The 18,777-nt window shown below is 32.7% G+C and overlaps 3 protein-coding genes across 3 annotated transcripts in view; 2 read left to right on the forward strand and 1 right to left on the reverse strand.

Annotated features, from left to right (window-relative positions):
- LOC134283525 (receptor-type tyrosine-protein phosphatase kappa-like) overlaps window positions 1–3,118 on the reverse strand; it is a 36,194-nt gene extending 33,076 nt beyond the window's left edge. The window contains exons 1-2 of the mRNA XM_062766039.1: window positions 3,035–3,118; window positions 2,815–2,916 (exon numbers count right to left, since the gene is read on the reverse strand). Coding sequence (XP_062622023.1) covers window positions 2,815–2,816 — 2 coding nt within the window. The 5' untranslated portion in view covers window positions 2,817–2,916; window positions 3,035–3,118. The remainder of the gene's footprint in view (window positions 1–2,814; window positions 2,917–3,034) is intronic.
- A 1,797-nt stretch (window positions 3,119–4,915) lies between these two features.
- Window positions 4,916–15,359, forward strand: LOC134283528 (deleted in malignant brain tumors 1 protein-like). Its single transcript, XM_062766043.1, has 9 exons — window positions 4,916–5,021; window positions 5,215–5,365; window positions 11,842–12,092; window positions 12,323–12,485; window positions 12,834–13,045; window positions 13,343–13,536; window positions 13,859–14,250; window positions 14,653–14,969; window positions 15,099–15,359. Exons 1-9 carry the CDS (start codon window positions 4,964–4,966, stop codon window positions 15,272–15,274), a joined length of 1,914 nt encoding a protein of 637 aa, XP_062622027.1. The 5' UTR covers window positions 4,916–4,963; the 3' UTR covers window positions 15,275–15,359.
- Window positions 15,284–16,097, forward strand: LOC134283530 (mucin-13-like; the record flags this gene model as incomplete). The annotated part of the gene is made up of 1 exon (XM_062766045.1): window positions 15,284–16,097. A coding segment is annotated over one exon (675 nt), but the record flags the coding sequence as incomplete, so codon positions are not given.
- Window positions 16,098–18,777: the final 2,680 nt, after the last annotated feature.

An 18,777-nucleotide genomic window follows, 5' to 3' on the forward strand; every position in this document is an offset into this window, starting at 1 on the left:
AAGTTGAAGACCGACGACGTCCTTGATTTGCTCTGGTTCGTTCAAAGATTTAGGGAGAATATGGGATCTGTAGGATGTAAATATATGACTTGATGCTGAAAAGGCAAGAGTCTGAGGTATGTTTCTTCTCCCTATCGCATTACGATAACAAAAGAGTTGATATGGAACGTCGAGAAAATGACAGCATGATCAGCGGTTTCAAAGTATTTCACACTCGTGATCCGACAATGACATAAACATAATATTCCCGTCTGTCAGTCCTGTTTATCTCCTTTTCATTCATTTATTCATTTTTTATAAGTTTCTTGTAATCATAATTTAGCTAAAACGGACTAGAAGTATCTGTTTTCATTGTTTTTTACAACAGTCAAGAAAGTAGTTCTGATTGAAAGAATTTATCGATGTGTAAAAATTTTCTGGAACGTGTTCTCGTCCAATCAAAACACAGGAAATCAATAGATAAAATGAAGATTGGAATTATTAGATCTTGACCTTAAGGTCAAGATCTAGTAAATCACTTGAGATTAATTCTTTGGTGCTAGATCTATTATGACGTCATAATCAATTTCAACTTTCTTTTTCCCGTACTTTACGGCTTTAGCAGAATTATGTAGAAAATAGGATATTTTCATGTCATTCAATTTGAAATCATATGAAAAGTAAACCGGATACATATATTAAATTTGGTATTGTTTTAAACATACTAATTACCGTTTTCTGAGAGACTGTAGGCAATCTGGATACATTTCCTACAAATTATACCCCGTAACACCTTATTTGACCAAGCTAAATTTGTAAAGCATCAATAGAGGAATTTATTTCTCAAGTTTGATAAATCTGTAGGCACCTTTCATTTCCTAGATCTTGACCTTAAATATACTTACACACAAATTATTAGGCGATTACTTTCATTTAAGAAATAAACAACGTTATTCAGTGAACATGGCGTTATGAATAGCAATTGCTCTGCTGGCATATTCCATGATGCGCATCATGGAAAATATGCCAGCAGAGCTATTGCTATTCATAATGCCATGTTCACTGAATAATCGTTGTTTTATATTACTTATATTTGCATTCTTTGATTTTTTTTCTCAAGAATATCAGAGGAAATTCTGACTTACATTAGGACGCGGCTTCTTGCCTTCAATAAAGAAAAACATACGGCTTTAAAATCAGTACACCTGATCAATGCTCCTTTTCTCTTATAAATTACAAACAATTTATAAAGTATTTCCCTCTCAAACACAGTTATCTGGATACAAGCAGCGCCGTCATTAATTTTTGTTTTGATGCAGTTGTGACGTCATCGATCAACGTTATTAAAAACCTCTGACAAAAATCAATAATTTAACACTATTATGAAAAATAAGAATGGTTTTTTAATGAATATTACTCCAGAATGCTTATATATCATTTTTTTTTTCTCTATTTATCTTTAATAGCTGAAATCATTCTTGAAATAGATATGTAGTAGTTATTCTGAATGTTATTACCCAAGTGTGAAGAGTTATCGTTCTTTGTACAAATATGCATGATACGAATAAATAAAAAAATGGCAGTTCTCTATAATTTTAAAAAGTTTTATTATACAATTCAATACATTGACCAAAATTGAATTTTTAAAGATATGAATCAGCAATTTTAAATATTCTGAATTTTTTTTTTTTCAAAGAATATTATTAAAAACTTATATTCATTCCTCTTACGAAATATTTCATATATATACTTCTCAACACTTCATAAAAATATAGTAGAGCTTGTGTGATTAGAGCAGTATCTCTGTCATGACTGTTTTTAAACATATGAAATGTATATAATGATTATTATCAATAAAAGATAAAAAAAAAATGCATTCATAGAAGGAGCAGTTGCGTCTATTCAAGGAATGTTTTTAAGTTTTGTGTGAGTTATTGGTGTGTGAATCACACAGATTTGTCACGTAGGCATATTTCATGAAGCGCGCTAGCGCTTCATGAAAAATATGCCTACGTGCAAGTCTGTGTGATTCTCACAGCAATAATTCACACTAAACTTAAAAACATTCCTTATATTTACATTTTACATGTTTAGAAGCACCGAAAATATACTCAATATTTGAATTTCTCGCTGACCTATATTGTTAAACTTTTACTAACGTCGCTGTAGCCCTTTTGTGACGTCACGGTAACGCACGTTTCTACATGTATATTTCTACGTGTGAGTATACACGAAAATGATTTTCAAATCAATTTCACTGTTGGCTTATTAGAAAAACACAGCGAATGTAAATATAGTCCTATGAATGCAGTTGATGACTACATGTTCATAGTGGGAGAGAGCTATGCAAATATACTGAAATGCATACATTTGTCGATCATGACAAGGAGCATTAGCAGATCTGTTTGATCGTCATTGGATGCTCACTCCTCCATAGCACCTAATCCCACCTCTGTTTTTAGAGCACAGGCACTTGTTTCGGAAATAAATTTTGAACCCATAGTATAATAACACAAGGTATCTCACTCCGAATTACACTCAGTACCTCCCTCCTCAGAAATGTATAAACGATTTGAATTCGTTAAATATGTCTCAACAAATCCATCAAATATGTAAGCATATTCGTTTTGTTTATTTTTTTTTAAATTCATATATGTAACGAAAGGAATTCGTTATAATTAACTTTATTAACAATTTGTTATATCGAATTTCAAAATATTTTGAAAGATTCACATTATGAACTCCCGTCGTGCAAAAATACGAAGCAACAGTTTTATTGAAGTTGAAGTGGGATTAACCCAGAGAAAAAAAGGTTTTCTTACAAAAGGTACTCACATCCACCCCAAGCCGGGAGGCGTAAAGACCACTTAGCCATCTAGTAAGTCAAAAATTGCTTCAATGTCGATGGATTTCTCGTGGTGCTGCCATGTATGCTACCTGGTCATTGAAATAAAATGAGATGAAGATATTTGTACAATATTTTTTATAAAAGATTGATACCGATACGCATTGCACAGAAATTAAATTGATATTTACACTTCATAAGGATACTCACTTTCACCCCAAGTTTGAATCGAACATTGGACCTACGAAATCTGTCTCTTAGAAGTACAAGTACAAGATAGCGCGCCGTTTGACCATCTAAGGAAATCAAAAAATTGCTTCTGATGCCTATGGAATTCTCGCAACGCAGTTCTTCTCAATATCATGTTCCAAAAGGACATCTCCACGGGGATTTTTATTTCTGAAATAAACAAGGTAAATATTTGTTCTATCTTATCTCTCTTCGAAACCTTTTTTTCTGAGTCACTGTCAAACTACCACTACCATTTATTAAAGAAATGAAAAGAGCAATGGAGAGAAAAGAACTTGAGTGATCCTTTTTTGCACTTTGTTTGGAACTCTTATCTCCTGAAATGAAATATGGGCGATTTACTGTATTTTCATATAAATCAGTGTATCGATTGAAATGTATAGTGCAAAAGGCCTGCAAAAAGAGGTGCTATTGACTGTCGTCACAAATAATGTCATGGGTATTTAAAGTAATTACAATTTTTCAAGAATGTGACACTAGTCAATAAATGCAACCACTGCTTTGAAACTGTTCGTTGGAAAGAAGTAATTTGCCTTTTGCAGTTTTAAGTGGCTTCGGGTGACACAGAATTAAAACAAACAAACAAACAAAGAGTTAATTTTAAAATCTATGCACAATCCACTCTCTACCATCGGCTCGTAGCCTCATACCTCTGTCGTTTAAAGCACACAAGGAATAGTGCGTTTGTTTTATATTCCTTCACTAATATACTTTTGAGTCTTTTAAGGTCAGACGAGACGTTCCTAAATATCTGTTTTGTATATCTTCGTAATGTATGAAAAATATTCAAAATCTTAATAACATTCTGATTTCTAAACTAGTTTCTGACCTTTTAAAAAAAATCCAACCACTTAAACATTTGAATTTGGAAAATTATTTTTCTCCCCAAAAGGATTATATAAGGAAAACTACCCCTGGTATCTTGCAGAAATGCCTGGTAAGGTACCTAAATTTTTTGTGAGTAAACATGTTTAAGTAGCAATTCTTCAATGACAAAATCTTTGAAAAATTATCTATTATTAAGGAACGTCTCGTCTGTCCTTAAGGTAAATATATATTCACTAGGTAGATCTAGAGCTATTTGATTGATTTCTTAAATAATTCTTGGAATATCACCTTGTTCTTCACCTTGTTACAAATCTTGACGCGCGGCGAACTCATTGCAGAGGTGTCTGGGAGAGAAAGAAACGACAACTGTCCACATAGAAAATGAGGCGAAACTTAAAACTTTAAAAGGTTGATCATTTTCCTCTTCAAAACATTCCACCTCGAAATATTGTTTCTCATTTAATGCTTTATGTATTGAAATTAATAATGGGTTTTATCTAGAAACATTTTGATAGCAAATTATATATTATTTCAATTTAATTGTAAGAGCGAAACTTAAATATAATGGTGTGTTAGAAATAGAAGTTTTGACAAAAATATGCTCAAAATCAGCTCAAGATCGAACCTCCTTACCATGAAAACCAGTGTGTCGTCTCAACTATTGATACAAAAAGATATCTTATGCGTTAAAGGGGTAAAAGTCTTATAAAACTAAACGAATCCCTCATTTGCTTTAGACACTGTCTAAAAGCATTCAAAAGAACAAAAAAAAAATTCTCGTATTTTGATTTTTGAAAACACTAGTAAATATAATTGGTAAGAAGTCGTTCTGAATGAATTTAAATAGATTTGAAATTTCAGAAGTGGGTTTCTTACCTTGTGTACCGTGTCTGCAGAAAATTGGAAGAACCTTTAAATGTAAGTGCAAATTGCGACGCTGCATTTCATTACCAGTTACTGCGCATGTGTATCGTCGACAATCTGCAAATAATCTACAAATATGTTAGTGTCGAAATAGAACGAGTTTCTTACAAAAGTTCGATTTGTTTAAAGAGAACGAAAATGTCTAAACATGTCTGGTACCTTGGTATATTGCTGCATATTTTTTCCTTGATTGCAGGTAAAAATATTTCATTATCATATTCCATAGTGCAAAAGACATCTTACAGACTTGAAAAAAATAACTGAAATAATTTTACTTTATCAAATTTCTTTATACTAGATGTCATGGTAATCTATAGATTTTTTTTAGAAAGACGATTACATAAAAGAAAAAAATTAGCATGAATGCTTTTTTTTCTATTGTCACACAGGACAGACTGTTTCTGTGCGATTCGCTGGCAATGGAGCAACAGCTTATCAGGGTAGAGTAGAGGTGCTCTACAATGGTACCTGGGGGACGGTGTGCAATGACCAATTTGGTACGGAGGATGCCGGGGTTATATGTAGGATGCAGGGATTCAAGTCAGTATTTATTATATTTAGATAAAGAAAGTCAGTATTTATTATATTTAGATAAAGACTGCAATTTCGAAAGAGAAATCTGTACATGTATTTACAAATAAAGCTTATTCAATTTTTTTCATTTTTTATTCAAAGTTTCAAGAATGCGTTAAGTGCAAAATTTTATTGTAGCTGTGCTTAAAAATATGTGTACTAAGTTTTTTTTTTATGTTTACATTTTTACATTTGCTGTGTTTTCTTACCAAGCCATCTGTGAAATTGATTTGAAAGTTGTTCTGCGTATACTCATACGTAGAAATATACACCGTGAAACTCACGCTAAAAAAGACGTCACTATGAGGCTAAAGAAACTTTGAAGATAATAAAACGTCAAGTTGACGATAAAGGGTATCAAGAAATTCAAATACTGAGTACATTATTACTGCTTTTAAACTTGTAAAGTTAATTGTGAACTATCCCCAAACGCTCCCCAAATCCCCTTTTGTGCCTAATTCCTGTAAGACATTTTAAAAAATATGATCAGTATCGAAGGATTTCATCAAAGAATTATAAAAGCTACAATGATATAAAATATATGTCAATTAACGCATTGTATGCACAGGCACGTGCATGTACATGCAAGATGATCATGGCATGTTGTCCAAACAATTAACATATCTAATATATCGTGAGAATAAATGAAAAAAAATCTTTACAATATACATTTTAATGTTTTTTTAAATATTGGCCATTTTGCGTATTTCGTGCATGAATGCATGTTCGTGCATTCAATTTTATAGTAACATTATGTAGGAATCCATTATACCTAGTCATATTATAAATTTTATCCCGTTTCGTTGAAAACTAAGAAAGTTATAGACATTTGAATTTTCAGCCAATCAGATTGCAGCACACGTGCATGCGTATGCTTTTCATGATAATTCTTATATACCGTGCAGTAGATCTTTATAATGTCTAGCCATGTTCAAAATTTCAAAGGATTTTGTCGAAAAATAAGAAAGATATTGAGACTTTAGTTTCAGCCAATCAGAGCGAAGCGCACGTGCATGCGCGTGAGATCTTGCTATTTTGACCATGTCCTCTAGTCTATGCTTCTAATATATCCTAATATTATAAGTTTCAAAACATTTCATCAAAAATTTAAATAGTTACGTTTATATCCATTATATTGGACATTTCTGGTGTTGCACGTGCGCGCTCTTGCAAACACACGTGCATGCACATGCTTTCATGGTAATTCTTTTATATCAGGCTGTAGATCTCCCTAATGTATGACTATGTTCAAAATTTCATAGGATTTTTTCTAAAAACAAGAAAGATATTGAGACTTTAGTTTTAGCCAATCAGAATGAAGCACACGTGCATGCGCGTGAGATCTTGCTATTTTGACCATGTCATCTTGTCTATGCTACTAATATATCCTTATGTTATGAGTTTCAAAGCATTTCATCAAGAATTAAAAAAGTTACGGCTATATTCATTATATTGGTCATTTCACGTGTTGCACGTGCACGCTCTTGCAAGCACGTGCGTGCAAAATGACCTTGATTCCGCAAATCTACATAACAAGTCTACTTACTCCAAAAAGGTTTTACCTACATCGGACGAACAGTTTACAAGATCATTCCCGGACAAAAAAGTACCCAGGAAGAAGAAGAAAAATAATAATAATAATAATAAGAAACAGAGTAAAAACAATATGTTCCCCAACTTCGTTTGGGGAACATAATTATTGGTATGTAAATCACACAGACTTACACGTAGGTGCTAGCGCTTCTTGAAAGATACATTGTATGCCTACGTGACAAGTCTGTGTGATTAACCAGTAATTCAAACAAATCTTTTAAATAGTCACATGGTAGACTTTCTAGTGTTGTGTAGAAAATTCGACATGCAAAATAAAAAAAATGATACATCTATGCGCCTAAAATTTTGAATTGGCGCCTAAACTTTGAAAGTCAGAAGCTAGTTGGAGCCTAAATTTTAGAGGTCACTTGGAGGCCTAAAATTGCAAATGGAAAATAAAGTTAATCTGATTTGTTTTTTACCGCATCATAAAAAAATCGACAAATTTCAGGATTATATACATGCGTTTTTTTTTTAAAAATCTTTTTATAAAGTTTACCATGATATGTTCCAAAGTTTGCATAACAACAGCGGTACTTATCTCACTTTTAATGTTTTTGGCGGTCCATGTTTGCTTGGAGCCTGCTTTGTATTGTTTCCATTGGACTTGAAAGATTTATTGCGGTTATATCGAGCTCCATACAATGTATTATATCATTTATCTAGTCTGTGTTTTATGCTAGACTAAAGGCATCGTAACCTGATACAATTCCTTTTTATTCAATTTAGTTTATTAAAGATAGTTTTGTGATAAATTTTTGAAAGGGCCTTACTCTACACGGGGAAAATTTATTTAAACTTTCTGTCCTGTTCTCAAAAAAATAGACGCAATTTTTGTTGACTTAACTTTTTTTCCTACAAAAAAAGTATATTGTGTGAGGTTGATAATTTTAGTAACCATTCTCTTGTCCTCTTCATCTTAAGAGTCTAATTGCATATTTAAACATGCTTCTAGGAGATAATCGGTGTCTCTTAAGAGAATCTAAATAAAGTAGACATTAATTAAACAATGAAATGCTTTGTTTGGTTCTTAGAACAGGAATCAATGCTGCAGAAAAAAACACATTTCTTGCGTAAGCCACTACTCAACAACTTTTGATCGATAGAAATATGGCCTTTTTTTTTTTACCTGTGACAAGATGTCAGCGCACAATATGATTTTTTTTTTTTACCTCTTGACCTTTATGTGTGACCAATTTTTAAATATCTTAACTTTTGGTTATTACTTTTGAATGACATATGATAGGGTTCATATTTGACACAATTAATATGCCATTAAATAATGGCATCCCATCCACAAAGACACCAAAAGCAGGGGACCACAATACTTTGGATTTTTTTCTTCACTTTAACTTTGAGATTGTTCAGTGAAAAAATTGTCAAGAAAACGTTACATGATCGGCTTACCTTTTGCTTAAATTTTCTTGTGCCAATTTTTTTTTATTTCTATAGTCTAGTGATAAATATTCCTTCAATGGCCTCTGAAAAATCATAATCAAGCACGGTTGAAACACATATCATACTTCATCAGTAAAGGATAAAAGCCGAAACATGGCCATTCTGTGAGAAAATGAAATTATCGAGGGCCGTATTAAGACTTGAACTGTTTAAAAAGAAAAAATTCGAAATGCAAAATAAAATTTCGAAGCTGACAGAGTTCTGTGAATACCGTGAAAAAATTCTTCCCTTTTATGTTCTTGAATAAGATTTTTACTTTTAAAAAAAGTTTTTAAAAAGTACATCTATGAACCATAGTTTGCTTAAAGGGGCATGGACACAGTTTCAACTGAATTTTTTAAACCAATTTTAATGTTTACAATTTCTTACTAAGGCATAATATAATGATCAGCCAAAATTTGAACATCATTTGTTGATTAACAAACGAGATACAGAACTTAAAGTTCTTAATAATGTAAACAAGGCTCGTGTCTTATTTTTTTTTTAGAAATAGAAAATATCATATTTATAACAAAATGAAGTTCAGCAAATCAATAGTAACTGTCGAATTGTATTTTAATTAGATTTACTTTTATATTGAAATTATCTGCTTTGAACGTATATATTATGACTATATTAACCTATGTACGAGGGGCGTTCAATAAATAATGTCATTAGCTCGATGACATATAACATAGTAGTCATATGACATAAAGCTTGACTTTCTCTCATTATTGAATCTTTAATGAATTTATAACAGTTTATGTGACCACTTTTCATCACATAGTTTTATCGTGAGAAGCTGGGAAACAAGGGCTATTCGAGACACTGCATTATAAATGAATGTTAAAGAATCAGTAAACTAAAGTGAAAATAAAAGCTACATTAAAGCTGCTGTAAAACTTGTAAAAAATCCCAAAGAAATATTCACTGAAATATGTGATATTTACAGCAACCGATGCCTGTTTTATGGACAAATTAGCAGGTGGATTTCAATGATAAAAAATTATATAATGGGTATCAAAAATGGGTACCCTCCTTGCCAACAAAAATTATAAAAACTTATGTACTGTTTGCCAAATTTCAACAAATAATATTTGATCTTGTATGAATGACTTTAAGACACATAGCAAATTTGATAGACATCATATCGGGAGTAGTTTACACTGTTTTTAAGAAACGTTTGACAGTAATTAAGCTTGGTACTCTAAGGTCACCCTGTATTTTGAAAAATGAGTGAAAACGACAGCCTGTACCAAAGTCTTAACAATTATTTTAAAATATCAGTAATTGTAGTAATCCACGTTTGTTTTTTATTCAGACAGATATTGGAACACGAATCTATTGCTTAAAACCATTAAAACAAAATTTAACATAAGATGTACTTGATAAAAACGGCGAAGGTCTGTCAAGAGCAAAGGTCTGCAAGAGCACAAAAACAGATTATTATGCAATTTTCTTAAATATGAGTGGTAGTACTGTTGAAATTCGTATTCGGGGAGACAGTTTAATATCTGGAGGTGTCTACAAAGCAGTTTTTTTTTTGCAAAGAAATCGGAAGGTTTATCAGAGAAAGGACCCAGAATCAGGAATCCACTACATTGAATTTCTTCATGACAGCGTTCAGACCCGCATGCCCTAAAGAGTAAAGGGGTTTACGGGATAAACAGAAAGTTAATGTTTTTTCACATTAACAATATTTGCCAGATCTTTGACCTTTTGACTTGTTTCTATTTCCAAACTTGAAAAAAAACACCTTTCAGAAGGAAAAAACAAGTCCAGGAGATCATTGGATCTGCCATTTTCCAGTATACTAAGGGTTATACCCAAAAATGAGTTCTAAAAACAATCAGAAATTGGATAAGAAATGTTACGGACATGTGTTGGAATTAAAAGAGATTAATAAGTAAAACCATGAAGACTAAATCATTGAAAAGCGTCGTTTGCTTCTTTCTGAGCCCCAGTGACATTATTTATTGAACGCCCCTCGTAAACAAAAACATGACACAGACCCTGTTTACATAACAGAGGTTTGGAGTTCTAAATCTGTCTTGTATCTCGACAACTGCCGTTCAAATTTTTGATTATCATTAGAAAGACCTTAGTGGAATATTTTAAAATTGGAAACTTGAATTTGAAATTTTTAGCTTCAACTGTGTCCATGTCCTATGACAATAGAAAGTAATACTAGTAAGTCTATTTACGCCAGAATAACTGAACAGGAATATTCGCAATCGTAACATAATACAACTTTTTCTGGTTTCACTTAAAATGTTGAACGCAGTTTTGAGATAATTTTTTTTTAAAGACCTTGGTGTCAAAAGGATAGGATTTTAAAAACCTTTCGCTCTTTTCAATTTAGATTGACAAAATGTATGTTTACTTTTTTTCATACAAGAAAAGTATTTTTGTGGTATGTTGTAATTGGGTGACGACTCTCCAGAACTCTTTAGTTTGGGGGTTTAATTGTATCTGTAAATATAAATTTTTTACAGGAAATCAATACATAGTTTTGAAAGACATCTAAATAGATAAGACATGGAAATATTTTTTTTAAAGCGTTCTTTGGTTGTTAAAACAGGAATCACTTGCAAAAAAAAAATGCACATTTTTCGCGTATGCCACTGCTTAATATATCTGTATTAATTTGGATTGCTTGGGAAAATACAGTATGATGACCAACAAACTCATTTTTTAAAATAATAAATCAAGTGTAACATAATTTTAACATCATACTGTAAATAATTCTAGTATTAACTTCTTTAATTACAATACTGTAGAATAGAAAATTGCATAAAAACGTTTTGGGATTTTCTTTTAATTTAAACTAACTGATAAAAAGAAACATTTCTACATCAACAAAAAATTCTGAAAAATATATTGAACTATGTGGAGATAACGAAAAGTATTTAAGCTAAAAAAAAATCCATTACATATTAAAAATTAAAATAGGAGTGGAGCAAAAACGGACCTTTAAAACATCATAGACGGGATCAGGTGCCATAAAGTTTCCCCCTTCAGACTTGTGTCAAGGATATGTGATTTGATCTCAAACTGGATTCAGTTTTCTTCTTTGTTCATGTAAATGAGAAAAAAAAATTGTCATTATACACAAGATTTCTCAGTTCTAGTTTGAAAAGTTTTGACATGAAGAATAATACTACCTGATAGGTGTGGGTCAGTGGTCAGTTTTTTGTTTGAAATTGTTGCGGTAAGCTTTTTTGGGGAAAAAGCTCTACTTGTAATTATCCTCCTCTCGCAATAGGGACAGTGAATGTTAAGATACATGTAGGTGTGGACTCTTCGCAAGCAATAATTTGATTTCGGAATTTAAGGATTGAGAGATTTTCTAACATTTTTGTGAGGAGATACTGCACCGTGCAACGCCATTGTAATGTACATGTATTTTTCAGTGAAGGGGGAATTGCCATAACCAATAACACTTTTGGGGCGGGTGTTGGTCCGATATTGATGGATGACCTGAACTGTGACGGCACAGAGCGGTCTATTGCTCAATGTCAGTTTTCTGGTTGGGGTACGAACAACTGTAATCACAGTGAGGACGTAGGAGTAATTTGTCGAAGCTCGAGCTCGACAACAGCGCCATCATTAATAACAACCACACGTGCTCCGGCCGACGTTCAATCAGACAATTGTACAACAAGTAAGTGAAACAAGGGTTTCCCAAGTAAGGCATGTATCGCCCGATTTAAAGCATCATTATAGATGCAAATAAAACTTTGCACAACAATACGTTTTAAAATATAACCGCACAAGATTTAAATACGTTCTATAATGAATTAATGCTTTTTGTACTATGAGAAGCTACTTTTGTCGGCAAAATATGTTTTGGGGAGAAAGCAAAACAGTTAAAGTTTTTTTACTAAATATCAGCCCAAGCTACGCCGCAGCAATGGGATGTTCGGATTGTAGGCCCTGCTAACTTAATAGGTATAGGCTTTGTGGAGACGTACTACAATAATCAATGGCACGCAATCTGTGACGACCTGTGGGGGACTGCTGACGCCCAGGTGGTCTGTAGGATGTTGTGTTTTGAGTAAGTTTTGTCTTAATTTAGCAGATGCATTTGTTAGTAATTGTTGTCAAAAAACAATGCTGAAAAAATAATGCTAAACGTCTTATAATATTGTTATTTTTTTTTCTTTATTTTACTTTACCGGTATATTTTATATGAAAGGAAATGTGCTTTAATTTGGTCTAAATGAGATCCAAAACAACACACGTTATTCAATCATCGGAACCCACGAGTATACTACATTCAATAATTAAATGGAGAGAGAACCCGTGGGTTTCACCGGTGACGTTGCATCCACTGTAAATTGATATCAAACGTGTTACAGTACATAAATGGACAAATGGATCAAGATTTAAAATCTAATTCCAGTTCTGTGGACGCTCGAGCAGGATCACCTATTGAAATTGATTACGTTCGCTCAAACGTCAGTTCTACGTACGCTCTGGATGACGTAGAATGCCAAGGTAACGAGAACAGTATCGGGGACTGCAGGTCTACTACAGGCGCTCAGATCAACTGCTTTGGACCTGACGAATATGCCAGTGTGGCATGTACTCTACTAGACAACTCACCACCGACTCGTAATTGCCTTTTTTTTTTATCAAGTCTAATACACACACGTACGACTACATACACTCAGAGAGAGAGAAAACAATTTTTAAATATACAAATAAAGCATGAGATTAAAAATTTCTAAATTCTATGTTAGAGAATCTGATGTTGCTTGTTGGACTGATGCAGGTATATGAACAATCATGGCTTTGCTATTCTTAAGAAAATGATTTTTAAAGAATTTTCCTATACCGGTATATTTCTATGTAAAACTTTGGCTGGCCATTGTTGCTACGCACTACCCATGTAATATTGCACATTTTCAGCTCCGATCCCCATCCTTGAATGTTCCAACGGCAGAATCAGGGCTTCATTTAGCCGTCAGCATGACAGAAATTTAGAAGAGAAATTTCTTAGTATATTTAATCAAACCAATGGTGTTTGTAACGTTATCAAGACAACGGATACAAATTATGTGTCCATTAGTATACCATTCGACGAGTGCGGTACCGAAATCATGGTATTTCTTATTTAAACTGATACATCTAAAGAAAAGAATAGTAATTTTACATTTATTCATTTAAAAGTCTACAGCTAGATGCACAATCATCTTTAGCAAAGTAGCGACATTAATATAACTGTGAATTAAACTATTAAAATCTGAATAAAAAGTAGGTGACAAATGCCTATATTTTTTTATTACCTTTCCTGGTTCAAATTTGAATAATTTCGTTTAAATTTATACCTTCTATATACATGTAAAAATATCACAATTGTGAAATAATTCATATGAAATATGTTAAAGGCATACTAATATGCAATCAATTCACTTTTATTTTTAGACAAACGATTCTCATATCATATATACCACGGTTCTTCTCTATGATTACACATCAACCGAAGGTAATGTCCACAGGGTGAACACGTACCGAGTAGAAGTCTCGTGCGAGTTCCCGCGAGAATTATATGCCAGTAAAGGAATGATACCGCAGTCAGAAAGTGTTACACAAAAGGCCCCTGGAGCATTCCACCTCAGAATGGACTTTTTTAGGAACAACTCATTTGTCAACCCTGTGACAAATTATCCTTTGGTCCTGACTCTGGGAGAGTGGCTAAATGTAGCAGTCACGTTGGAAACCGACGATTCCAATCTTAAACTGATAGTTCCCGACTGCGTGGCCACACCATCTACTTCTAAGACGGACCCCACAACGTATCCATTGTTTGAAACCAAGTCAGTATTGCCAAAATTTGTCCTTAAAAAGTAACCTTGAGGCTAACTAATTTCAATAAAAAAAAAGATTCATAGAATGATTATATGTTGTTTTATGTCCCATTCGAGAATCTTTCACTCACATAGAATCGTAACCATATACCGGCGATGGGCTTAGAAAAAGACCTAGTATAATCTGTAATCAGGGAAATAAGGAACGATTAGAGTTCCTATTTGTGCCAGGCCTGTGACACATTAATAACATTCTCATGCATGATAGAAATTATACAATATGTAGAATTTTTTTTTACTAGATGATAAAAATAAAATTAAATGATTGTAGAGCATCTTTGAAATCTTCAACTCTACATAGATGCATATTTTTATTGTATTTTGTCTCGATTGGTTCAATTTTCTTTTCAGATGTCAACGTGATCCCACTCTTGGATTTTTCCCCTTAAACTCCACCTCCTTTGGATTTCGTTACAAGACTTTTAAGTTCGTCAACTTTGATCTAGTGTACCTGCACTGTAGAGCTTTCGTTTGTTTGCTCTCAGAGAAAACAGCCGAGTGTGACCGGAGCTGTAACTCAACAGTAGCAGGGCGTAGACGACGAGATATTACTGGCAGAAATAGTCCAACGTATTCCAAAGATATTTACTATGTTGAGAGTCCGGCTATTCATTTTTATAGAGAAGGTACTAATAATACAGTAGTCAGGGACTGGAATCTCTCTACAGGTAAGTAAACATTACAGATTATTTGGGGAGATTGGGGATAAGGTATGTTCAGATATGAAAAAAGACCATTTCCATAAAATGGTGAATATACAACATATAATTTATGTAGGTGTGTTTTTCTTTATTTAGGTCCTACAATAACCCCATTGACCACCAGGGATTTAAAGCCAACTTTTACATCAAATTCAACAACTCTATCAGAAACATCAGGGAAAACAATTGCACCAAATCCACCACCAACAACAAGGATGAACTCAACACCTCCATTGACGACAAACAGGCTAACAACAAAAACACCAACATAAAAAACAACAAAAACAGCAGCAACACAAAAACCAACAACAGCTTCAACTCAGAAACCAACAACAGCTTCAACTCAGAAACCAACAACAGCCTCAACTCAGAAACCAACAACAGCTTCAACTCAGAAACCAACAACAGCTTCAACTCAGAAACCATCAACGGCATCAACTCAGAAACCATCAACAGCATCAACTCAGAAACCAACAACAGCTTCAACTCAGAAACCAACAACAGCATCAACTCAGAAACCAACTACAGAATCAATTAAGAAAACATCCCATACAACAAAAACACAGATAATCAAATCTCAGAAACCAACAACCCCATCAACAAATAAACCAACATCATCAACACCAAAATCAACAACTGCTACAACTCAGAAACCAGAAAAAGCATCAACACAGAAATCATCCGATATAACTAAGAAACAACAAAGAACAACATTTCCAACAACCACCATTAAAAAGATATATTCAACATCTGTGAAAATCGAGAAAGTGACGAATTCTCCCACGACAAGGAAAGTGAAGCCGATAGTAAATAAAAACAAATTCGCTGATTATCCAAATTCTTCAGGGTTATCAGGAATTAATAATAAGGTTCATAGTTCTTGTCAGAAACGATATGATTTTCTTAATTTTATTTTCTATCAGTTTATTTTACTTTTTCTATATTTTCTTATATAGATACATTTATCGTGATTGTTTTAAAATCATTATACTAAGGAGTATCTTACATGTACACCTCCATTTGAACTTTTTCAATAAAAATGCAAACAGAACAATAATATAGAAATTGAAGTAGTTTGCGTGAGTTGCTGCCATTTTTGACATACAGAGAGTGCTACCTAATAGCTAAAGCAGTGAAGGTTCTATTGTTGTCCTAGACCAATATACCTAGAACAAGATCCTAGAGAATACAACAAACGTTCACAAAATCTATACCTTTGTTGGTAATTTTAAGTTAAAGAAACCGTCGAGTTGGATCGAAATTATTATCTTCCGACGTGTTTTCATTTAAAGATTCTGTGCTGGGCAACATACCCTCGCATTATAGTTGGAAGGGATGGAGTGACGCGCTTATATTTGGGTTGGAGGGTTAGATTGTCATTGAAGGCGTAACAAAACTGACGTAATTTGTATTTGTCTAGATGTCAACCGTTGCACTGATTTATAGATTTGCTCTTTTACGAGGGTATCCTACGCCTTGCGGTGGCCTTGTTGGAAATGAGTCTTTGAGGAATAATTTTTATTTATTTCTAGAATGTTATACATAATTGTCAAATCAAAAGTTCAAGTTTTGCAAAATTTACACATTGTATTGACATCGGTTATGAACAATATTTTTAACTTCCATTGGAAGAAGAGCAATTGTATAGTCTATGGTCAAATGCAAATTTTAATAAATGTGGTCTTTTCATATGTACAGTTGATCCTTGATAAAATTAATAACATTTTGGTTTCTATGTCTTCGTTCGGGTGTTATTGATCATTCTTTATATGTTTATATTTATTATCGAACAAATAGATGATTCATTGTCTATGCACTCCTCCTCAGAGTATTTGTAAAAGGACTAGAAAACGTATTCGATCGTGTAAATATTCTGAGGTGAAATGCAGAATTTAAGAGAAGAGCATTAGACCTAACCTTTATTTGTTACCAGCAAGTGACACATTTTACCCAATGCACAACCTTTATGATCCTTTTTAAATTTTTCCAGTTTCAACTGTTTGACGAAGACTTCTAAAATCTACGTCCTTTTTATAAAAATAAAATCTGAGATATTAAGGATGACTTGAATAAATTCATTGACAGAGTACCAAGGTCCATTTTACTTATTTTAATTTTATACGTCGGTAGAGATAAAGATTTGGACTTTGAATTACCTTGAAAGAGAAATTTCCAAATTTTAAATCACTCATAACGTAACAAAATATTTCTGTTACTGAAATGCTGATAAGATTTTTAAAAGTAAGTTAGCAAACGCATTGTTAAATTAAAATTGAAACCAACTTTTCAAGGACATAACAATGCAAATATTGAGTACATGTTATTCTTTACCTTAAAATCTATATGTGTTTGATTTTTTTAGCAAAGAAAAGACGTGAAGCTGCTTTAGAGACGTTGACGTTATTATCCATGCACCGTAAGGCTATGCAACACATTACATTAAATTTCATAATTTGTTTATTTATGCTTATATCTATTTGAAATTTGCTATGTATTTGGATGAAATATGTACTAAAGAGTAGTGAAAATTTAAGAACGCAGTAATGATTATTTTTCACTTTACACTTCATAACAAAAACCTCTCATTCTAACTTTTTTATTTTCCAAGACAATCATAATTATAAAAATATGAATAGATTTCTTCAAAAATTGTATAAGTGGCTCAGGACAACAGATTTTTGTAGAAAAACCTGTTTTTGACCACCAGAAAGCGTAGAATAACAATTTTAAAAAAAATTATGCTTCTTATGTTCAAGGCACCACAAACATATTTCATATGACAATTCGGCTACTGCTTTAAAATTTAAGAATTATTTGAGTAAGATATGTGACGTACAAACAGACGGACAAACCAGGATATTAATATACCTGAACTTTCCTTAGAAAGTACTGGTATAGACCCTTTTCCTATGACATATTTTGCCTAAGAGTTATTGCCTTTAGCCGCCATATTGTAGAGCAACATTACCAGATCCCTTCATTATTCAACCAATTTCAATTTGTTATACAGGTCACTGAGGTAAAGATAACACTTAGTCTATTTTTCTTATAAAATTCTATTAATTCATAATTTTAATATTGTAAATATTTCCCCCCATATATTTCTTGCATGCATGTTTAAAACTGGTTGCTCAAAGAGGTAAATTCACTTCTTTGCCCTACAAGATGGCGACTAAGGAGAATAACTCCTAAGCAAAACATGTCATAAGAAAAGTGTCTAGTAAAGTTAGCTTGTAACTTTCCATCCGAGTTGTGAAAATCATGTTGGCCTGTCCACGAGCTCTGGCATATATAAGAAAAAGATTCCATTGGTTATCCATTGAAAATATATTACACCTTTGAACTTATACTATTCCTTGCCAATTAACAGAATAGTGTTTACAATATTAAAATGAGCAATAAGTCATTTAGCAGTTTTTTTAACCCTGGATGCTAGACAGATCCAAGGTTCAAGTTGGGGCTAAATTGGTGACCTTTTATACTGACTTTTGATTTATCATTATAATGTCATTTGTTTCAAGTTTTACACCATTCAATTTGTATTATATAAATTTAAAAAAAAGTACAGGCTATTCAAGTTGCCGTTTGACCCAAAGACCTTTAAATTTGACCTACTTTACAAAAATAAGAATTACTTATAGTTTTCAAAAAAAAAAAAAAAGAGATAGGATTTTCAAAATTCACATGTTTTATCTTTGACAAAAATGTTTTATTACTGTTGACTTCATTTTATTGACATTGCAGATTGACTTTCATTTCAAAATTTAAAGATGGT

This window comes from Saccostrea cucullata, unplaced genomic scaffold, assembly GCF_032062105.1.
Source record: "Saccostrea cucullata isolate Sc308-1 unplaced genomic scaffold, CSIRO_AGI_Scuc_v1 ctg162, whole genome shotgun sequence".
Taxonomy (NCBI): Eukaryota; Metazoa; Mollusca; class Bivalvia; order Ostreida; family Ostreidae; genus Saccostrea; species Saccostrea cuccullata.